The sequence below is a fragment of the Nerophis ophidion genome, linkage group LG26, assembly GCF_033978795.1.
Source record: "Nerophis ophidion isolate RoL-2023_Sa linkage group LG26, RoL_Noph_v1.0, whole genome shotgun sequence".
In the NCBI taxonomy this organism is placed as follows: domain Eukaryota; kingdom Metazoa; phylum Chordata; class Actinopteri; order Syngnathiformes; family Syngnathidae; genus Nerophis; species Nerophis ophidion.
Genome location: NC_084636.1, coordinates 16,033,211 through 16,042,601, shown reverse-complemented (window position 1 = coordinate 16,042,601; position 9,391 = coordinate 16,033,211). Strand labels below are relative to the sequence as shown.

Sequence of the window (9,391 nt, the reverse complement as noted above, 5' to 3'; positions counted from 1 at the left end):
ATATATGTATGTATATATATGTATATATACATATATATATATGCATACATATATATATATATATATATATATATATATATATATATATATATGTATATATATATATATATATATATATATATATATATATATATATTATATATACACACACACACCACACACACGTTTGGTCAGGAAAAAATATCATTATAAAATTATAAAGGGAAAACTGAGAAACCGGCTTGTAGGGATAATATAGCCTCTTGTGTTTTTTCCTGACCTAACAGCAATCTAATACCAGAAATATTTAAGAAAGGGAACCGAAATATTTAAGAAAGGGAAACATACAAATATTTTTTTCAGTTTTGTTTGAAGGAAACATTTATTGATTTTTAGTTACTATAACGACAAAAACAGAGTAGGTTGAGTGGAAAACACCACAACATATTTTGGGGTGTAAGGGAGGCCCTAACTATTATAGTGTCTTGTGAGACTCCCTGTGCCACTCTTTGAAAACAGCTAATTTAGGTCTCTCTGTCATTGACCACATGTATTTAGCATGAATGTCACATACTTGCACAATCATGTGTTGGTAAACACACCGCACAATGCAATGTAATAAAAATGGGTTAACGTGGAATTTCAAAAATAAAAAAGTTGTGTGGTTGTGCAGTGGCCAACACTGAAATAATGCCACCCGATCCAATAAGCCTGTCTAAACAATAACCTTTTCATTACGTAGTCAGCACACAGCTTGTAGCTAGCTCTTTCCCACGTCGGCTTACAAATTCAGCGGTTTGCCCCCCCGACCTCAGAACCACTCTCCCCTGGAACTAGTGAGACAGTGTGAATAGTAATGAGCTTTAGAATGCATTGTTCGTTAGAACTAAAAAGTCTAACAAATGTCGGTGCAATGAAGCTTTTTTGTACAGTCAAGGCAATGTTTGTGTCCACAGAGCAGATTGGTTTCTTTTGGACAGCAGAGCCCTGCGACATGTGGCAGTCGGACTGTTCTGCCTCGGAGTGTGTGTCTACTTGGCAGGTATGGACCAAGACAGATACTTTTCAACTAAACACGGTGCATGACCGGAAATTGAATGTCCGACTGAGAGAAAACAAGCAGTTCAGTTCTTGTCCAACAAGCCCCAAGAAAACAATGCGTCCTTTGAGTGGCGTCCATGACTTAAGTGTTTTTAATTCCGAACCTGGCAGCGCTGGGGCCTGCTGTTCCATTGGTAGCTTGTGCTTGAGGGGGTTGTAGGAGTTCTGATCTTTATGACCTTGTTTCAGCTGAAATCAAAAGGTAGCGGAGCCAAGGAGAAAAGCCCGGAAAGTGTTGTCACATTCCAGGGTTCAGCCTGTCTCCTGTGTCCCTTGGATTGGCCGGATCCACGGTCCTCTTTCTGCATATGAAATAAGACACTAGATGTATGACACTTCGATTTTACCTTTTTGTAAAGCATCTAAAAGCCCAACATAGGACAGCGTTATGCATATGCAGACTGACAGGCCTGCCAAAGGGTGACCTTAGAATGTAACATATTCATACTTGCCTTTTTTTTTTAAAGGGAAACAGCACTTTTTGGGGAATTTTGCCTCTCGTTCACAATGGTTATGAAAGACATGACAACGGATGTGTTTTAATAGTAAAAAAAATGCGATCAAAAGTCTGCTTACCACGGAGCCTATGAAAGCAGCTCTATTCAGCCTATAAAGTTCTTAAAAAAACATTTAAAGACTTCCATTACGGTTTTATATACAGTACATGCTGCAAGTTTATATTGTGTGTAATGTGGCAACGACCGTATTTATAATAGCATTTAATATTTACATATTTTGCTAATTTTAAGCATACACAGCTTGCCCTCCCCACTACATCACTGATTTCTACTCACTGCAGACTTTATGAGAGCCAACATACATAATAAAACATCTCTTACTGTACAATGCCTGCTGCCATTAGGATGACGACTATTAGGATGTTAATATATTCCTATTTTGATGAAGAATGATTCATAATCCTTGCGAAGAAAAGGGGTTGGAACCAAGCGTCTTTTTGTGTCGTTCTCGCTATTCCAGGGTCTAAATTGGCTGTCTAAGTGCACCGACTTTTCGGATTACGTCCTCATCTTTCTACTTTCCAGGTGAGAGGCATTATTTATGATCTACAATAAAGTTTGACGAGCAAGGAAATGAGGAGGGAGCTGATCAGTCGATCATGTCAACATTGGCCCGTGAGCTCGTGATCTTGGTGCTGTTATAAATAGTTTGTCTGGTGTAGCGCTTATAATAACAGTATCACTAGTACTTGGTTGGTATTCAAGTCACAAAATGTAAACGTAATATTCTTGTCGGGTTTTGGATGTTTTTTAATTTATTATGTTTTATGGGCGGAATAGAGGACCTTCATTGGCTCCAATGTAAGCAGACTTTTATTTACCTTCATTTAAATAAATGGGTTGTACTTGTATAGCGCTTTTCTACCTTCAAGGTACTCAAAGCGCTTTGACACTACTTCCACATTTACCCATTCACACACACACATTCACACACTGATGGAGGGAGCTGCCATGCAAGGCGCCAACCAGCACCCATCAGGAGCAAGGGTGAAGTGTCTTGCTCAGGACACAACGGACATGACGAGGTTGGTACTAGGTGGGATTTGAACCAGGGACCCTCGGGTTGCGCACGGCCACTCTTCCACTGCGCCACGCCGTCCCCAAGTTAGAATGAGTTAGAATGCATTAAAAAAAATTACATCCGTCGTCATGTTTTTCTTGATGATTGTGAACGAGAGGCAAAAAAAAAGGAAAAAGTGCAGTTCCCCTTTAAGCTCACACAATTATTGGTTGCATGTACACAAGGCTAACTAGCTGTCATGTATCGTGCCACAATTTGGCATTTTGACGTATATATTTTGACTCTCGCTGCTGTCTTGGATCCGCTTTGAACTGAACTCTCGCGGCTGTGTTGGATCTACTATGGATTGAATTTTCACAGTATCATGTTAGACCAGCTTGACATCCATTGCTTTCGGTCCCCTAGATGGGGTGGGGGGGTTGCGTGGGGGGGTTGCCCACATATGTGGTCCTCTCCAAGATTCTCATAGTCATCATTGTCACCGACGTCCCGCTGGGTGTGAGTTCTCCTTGCCCACTGGGTGTGAGTTTTCCTTGCCCTTATGTGGGTTCTTCCAAAGATGTCGGAGTGGTTTGTGCAGCCCTTTGAGACACTTGTGATTTAGGGCTATATAAATAAACATTGATTGATTGATTGATATATCGGCCTCAAACTACATCAGCAGATACAAAGTATACATACTGTATATAATACCATCTTGAAATTAACCAGGTTTTACAACACTTATTTTTTTAATCTAAAATGTAGCATCAATTTGATAATCTCAAAATGTGATCCGACCACTTTTTTAAAGTTCTGCCACAGTGCACTCATGCTGTTTGCAACATGCTGCCATTACATCATCGTTCTCTCTCCGTTTGTATCCTCCAAAAAAGATGTTTTTTTAGGCCTCCACCTCTTCGCTATGTGAAATTTCCTCTTTCATCGTCTCCTCACTGGCCATGATTTAGATTAAGAACAATGACAAAAAAGGAAAAAAAAGGGTCCTTTAATATGGATGCCACAAATTAAGTCACTTTGCATTGAACTTCTATTGTGAAGGGAGTTGCGTGAGGCAGGCCTATCCTGATAACAAATGTTGCTGGACGACAAATTGTCCCGTACATTATTTCGAAAAAACAATATTTTCGTCAATAATATTTTAAAACCAAATTAAGCACTAATGTAATCATAATAATAATAATGATAATAACCCTTTCAAATACAATAAACCTTTATCATTAGTTTAGTTTAGTTTATTAAGGATCCTCATTAGTCTACACCACATTGGAGACTATTCTTCCTGGGGTCCAGGCAAAAAACATCACACAATCACAAAACAAAATACTTCAAAGCAGTACAACATAATCAATAATACAATTTTGTAACACAAAAAGAGCAACAACAAAAAACAAACAAAAAACAACATGGAGTTTACATAATAACGTTTATACCAAAGACAAAAAAGAGCAATATAAAATATGTATATATTTTTTTGCAAAAATAAATCAAAGAACCAATGGCATTCAATATACCCATCAGTATACCAAAGACAAATAATATTCTAAGTGACAAAAAAGTACCATATTGAATAAAATATGACATTAAGTACATACAAAATGAAGATAATGTCAATACAAAAATGATAACCAAAAACAAGAATGAATTTAAGCAAAAAATAAGTCAAAAGAAGATAAATGAACTAGTCATGAAATTAGGTACAATCTAGAATAATCTCTTTACGCAATACTTCTCCTCTCAGTTTATTCTTAAAACCCACTCTGCTGGTGATTGATACTGTAATTGATTGCCCTATACATAACCATCATTTTCAAAACATCAGTTTTGGGTTTAAGGTGGGTGAGAGCACCTCTCAGGGCTAGCCTTGTACCATAGTTGTGAATAGAGAAACTGGAAATTTTGATGTATCATGTTGCATGCATGCATGTTTGAAATAAACTCAAACTCAACTCAACTGTCACTAGCAAGCAACAGCTGAGAATACAGATAAGCAGGTTTATGGTATGTATAGATGTTTTTAAAAAATAGAATCAAACTACAAGCTAGTCTTTCACCACCTCACATCCATGACACTTCATTATGCATCATGCATTATCTCAATGCCGGTCCTAAATGAGCAATGGAGAGCTAGTCTCGCAGCTCTGTTTTGGGTAAGATGGATTTTTAGTTCTTGTTTAGATGCATTAGACTATTTAGTAAGTAGACAAACTAAAAATAAAATAGTTTCTTAATCTCTGTTAAAAAAAAAGCATTTAATAAATGCAGTTTTTTTACACAGTTCGAAAAACTGGGTTGGGTGTGTTTTTCCCCTGTCAGCCACCATAGATTTGGTATACCGGCTAGTTTTTCCGTGTTGGTAGCTTAACCTTGCTCGTTCAGTTAGAAGCCGAAATATTTCTACAGTTTTGCAATCATATTTAGTCTTCCTAATTTTTGTTACTTTGTGGTGCCTGTCACGATACCAACAAGTAAGGTTCTGCCCATGTCAGACGGGAGCAGTCCCGCCTCCACTCACAGAGACAAAGATTATGGGTGACTGACAACAGTGTTCAATCCCTTCATTTAATTCTGCAACTGAATAAACACACTCAGATGCCAAGCGATGCATAGTGAAACCTCTCGCAACCTGTTTGAAACCGAGATATGAAGAAAACAAACCCACACATTAACATGGCGATTCATCACTGCTGACAAAGTTATAGAGTTAATTTTCATTTATGGTTTAACTCAGGGGTGTCAAACGTACGGCGCCCGAGAACAGGTTTTATCCGGCACGTGGGATGAGTTTGCTAAGTATAAAAATGAGCCGAAATTTTTAAATGAAAGAAACAGCTGATCTAAATGTGTCCACTAGATGTCGCAACAGCAATTCTTTGTATCGTTGTTGTTGATGCTACATATGTAAAAAAAAATAAACCACATGTTAGTGCACCAGTCGAGGAAAATGAGCAACCTACATGAATAACATCCTGTAATTTGATTTCTAAATTATTTTTTAGCTTGATAGATTGAACATTAACACCAATGAGTTGATTGATAACCATTATCACATCATTTATTCAGAAAGTATAAATAATGACAAAAAAAAGATAGAATACTATTAACTGCAACATGTAAGTGTAAAAAAACCTCCAACAACATCATGATTTGTACATTTTCAGAATGTGCTTGTTTTATTTCTAAAAAAAAGAAAACAATCTGAAGTTGTCTTTATTTTTAAGTTATCTTGCCGTGATTTTACCAGTCCGGCCCACTTGGGAGTAGATTTTTCTCCACTTGTCCTCCAATCTAAAATTAGTTCGACACCCCTTGACGCCTAATTGACTTATAGGCCAATGCCTAACGTGAAGTGGGTTTACCTCCAACTGAGAACTATAAAACACAAAATTGTGTGAACATGTGCGTCCGCCAGGTTTTATAAGTGTCAATATTTTTGTGCGTATGCAGACTTTTGGGGATTTTATCTGTGGAAACTGGAGCTGTACTGCTTGGTGGAAATGTGGCTTAATACACAGTTATTCCCCACTTCCCTCCCCAGAATGTAACTTCCTTCTCTTATCTCATTTCTTGGCAGCTATGTCCATCTTTATGCTCCTAACATTTGAGGTGGAGACAGGCATTGCCAGCGCATGCGTCCTGGCCTCTGGGATCTTGATCCTGCTAGTATTAGTGATCCACTCTCTGGTTAAGGTCTCTCAAATAGCTAAACGCAGCCATCTCAAAACCCTCTTCCGGAATGAGCACCGACGCAGCAACAGTCCCGTCTCTTGGCCCTGCGAGCTGAAAATCGGTGTGGACAAACTTCGAGGGCCCGGCAGGCAGTCTCAACTCCAGCATCACATCTCGCTCACTCCGTCAGGCAGTCCCAGACACCAGCACTATCAGCAAGACTACTCCCCTGCTGCTAAAGAGTCACAAGGCCATCTCAGCAACGTGGACGGCTACAGCAGCGGAAGTGGTGGCTGTCCTCGCTCAAACAGGTCCTTGTCTACGGAGTCCGCTTTACTACAGGCCCAGGCTAAACCCTGGAACGGCGTCAACAATGAGATGAGGAGCGTCCTGGCACGCAAGTCCGGGATTTCGGCAAAAGACTCTACACTTGTGTAACTTAAAGAAGGCTGCATTTAAAGAAGGATGACATTCAGCCTGTATATCTTTAAAGTACATTATTTGTAATATACATCATTGCCACTTCAGTGTCATTCAGTGGCTATTTGCCAAACATTTCTGCACAATATACCAATGTTTTTATGTGTCCCAAAATTATTTCTCACAAATATGCATTAAAATAATTATATTCCTGTTTATAAAAACTTGAACATTTTTTTGTTTCTTTACATATACTGTATTTCAACATTTGAATACATTTAATAGTCTATTCGGGAGAATCCCAAAATTTCCGCCACACTAGCGATGTAACAATATGAACATTTTATATCAAGTTATTGTGACTAAAAGTATAACAGTTATTATTATCACGGTGTTCTTGAATAGACTCAAATAGTACTATATAAGCACTGAATTTTTTTTTTAACAAAGTCTTAAAAACACTTAAAGAGACAGGAAGTTAGAAAACCTACTATTTTGCATGTTTTGTTTTTCTGATGTGTTTTCGTCTTAGTTATTAATCTGTTTTAATTGCTAAGCTTTTATTGTTTGAAATATTCATTTGAACCGTAGCAGTTTAAGATTTGTTTAAATGAAAAGTGCGTAACAAATTATTTGAACCGTAGCAGTTTAAGATATGTTTCAATGAAAAGTGCGTAACAAATTAAATCTATCAATATTATTTCCTTTTTCTGGCAGGCGTTGTGGCATCCTGTGCTGTTCAGCGGTCCTTGAACGTGCCATAATAAACACTTCTATATTGTATTTTTCTCAGTATAGAACGATCATTTAGCACAGCTTGTAGAGTTATTGTGCACAATTGAATACTTTAGTTCAGTGGTTCTCAAACGTTTTTCACCAAGTACTAACTCAAAAACGACCAACATTAAAATAGCGTAGAAAGCCAAAGGATTCATTCAAAACAAGGCAGAGGATTTATTTTAAAAATATGTTTAATATTTTCGGCCACTGTAAAATTGCACACAGTTTACACAAGACCTGGGCAATTATTTTGACTCGATGGGCCACATTTTGAGGAAAACCATTGTCTGGGAGCTGGTGTATAAATTTTTAGGAACACTAATACAAAACCTCACAATAACGTCTGATTGAATGCTAAAAACCGTCATGACAGACCGCCTTAAAAAACGGAAAGGATTTTTTTATTTTTTTACTGAATGAGACGCCCATAATGTCCATGACAATAAAGAATGTGGGATTTACAAAATTAACGGAACGATAAAACACTGAATATTGACAACATGTGAATGGCACACCCCCTCTCGATGGACTTATTTTACAATCGAGTGACACTAAAAAAAAAATGCAACAAACAGGGCGAATTATGAACTTGAAGGGTAAAAAACATCCCACTTACAATTTGATATATCTGATACATCACTAAGCTTTAGAACTTTATTGTAAAAATCTCCTTCCGAATCTGTCCCTGACACCCGAATTTCAGGCTGACCGCTCTGGAAATACTCTGTGGAAACGCTCTCCACCCACACTGCTTGGTCCCACTGCAGATAGTTACTCTATACTGAACAAAAATATAAATGCAACACTTTTGTTTTTGTTCCTATTTTTACTGATTTGAACTCAAAGATCTAAAACGCTTACTATATACACACACAAAATACCTATTCCTCTCAAATACTGATCACAAATCTGCCTAAATCTGTGTTAGTGAACACTTCGTCTTTGCAAAGACAATCCAATCCACCTCACAGGCATGGCATGTCAGGATGCTGATCAAACAACATGATTATTGCACAGGTGTGCCTTAGGATGCCCACAATAAAAGGCCACTCTGAAATTATTTTGGATGACTGACAATGGACTTTGTTGATGTAATTCCACTTTGGAATAAACGCACTCAGGTGCTGAGATTTACCGTATTTTTCGGAATATAAGTCGCAGTTTTTTTCATAGTTTGGCTGGGGGTGCGACGTATACTCCGGAGCGATTTATGTGTCAGATTATTAACATATTACCATAAAATATCAAATATTATTTATCTCATTCACGTATGAGACTAGCCGGATGTCAGCAATCGTCACACACACACGTCAACCAATGAAAATTCGACGGAGGCGGGTCATGGCAGAAATGCATTGTGGGAAAAAGAAGATGCTACAGCAAACGTCACACACATGTAATGAAATGAATTATATTTATATAGCGCTTTTCTCAAGTGACTCAAAGCGCTTTACATAGTAACACCCAATATCTAAGTTACATTTAAAGCAGTGTGGGTGGCACTGGGAGCAGGTGGGTAAAGTATCTTGCCCAAGGACACAACGGCAGTGACTAGGATGGCTGAAGCGGGAATCGTACCTGCAACCCTCAGGTTGCTGGCACGGCCACTCTACCAACCATTGAAAATTTGGCAGAGGGGTCATGGCAGAAGTGCATTGTGGGAAAGAAGACGCTACCTGCTACGGTACATTGGCGGTGACTTATAAAAACAAAGGGCTGAACAAAAATGGCACCGAAAAGGAAAGCATATACTGCAGGTTACAAGCTGGAAGTAGTGAAATACGCAGCAGAAGAAAGAAAGTTTGGAGTAAACGAGAAACTTGTAAGGGACTGGCGAAAAGCGGAGACTACTATTACTGAAATGAAGAAAACTAAAAAAGCTAATCGCGGGCAAAAAGCCTGG

At 38.3% G+C, this 9,391-nt stretch overlaps 2 protein-coding genes across 3 annotated transcripts in view; one reads left to right on the top strand and one right to left on the bottom strand.

The window, feature by feature from the left end:
* Positions 1 to 9,372, top strand: part of tmem221 (transmembrane protein 221) — an 11,646-nt gene extending 2,274 nt beyond the window's left edge. Inside the window, exons 2-3 of the mRNA XM_061888642.1 lie at positions 936 to 1,021; positions 6,194 to 9,372. Coding sequence (XP_061744626.1) covers positions 936 to 1,021; positions 6,194 to 6,726 — 619 coding nt within the window. The 3' untranslated portion in view covers positions 6,727 to 9,372. The remainder of the gene's footprint in view (positions 1 to 935; positions 1,022 to 6,193) is intronic.
* The window catches only part of borcs8 (BLOC-1 related complex subunit 8), a 17,276-nt gene continuing 8,217 nt past the window's right edge, over positions 333 to 9,391 (bottom strand). For both annotated transcript variants that reach the window (XM_061888649.1, XM_061888648.1), the window contains one exon: positions 333 to 1,382. In XM_061888649.1, coding sequence (XP_061744633.1) covers positions 1,319 to 1,382 — 64 coding nt within the window. In that variant the 3' untranslated portion in view covers positions 333 to 1,318. The remainder of the gene's footprint in view (positions 1,383 to 9,391) is intronic.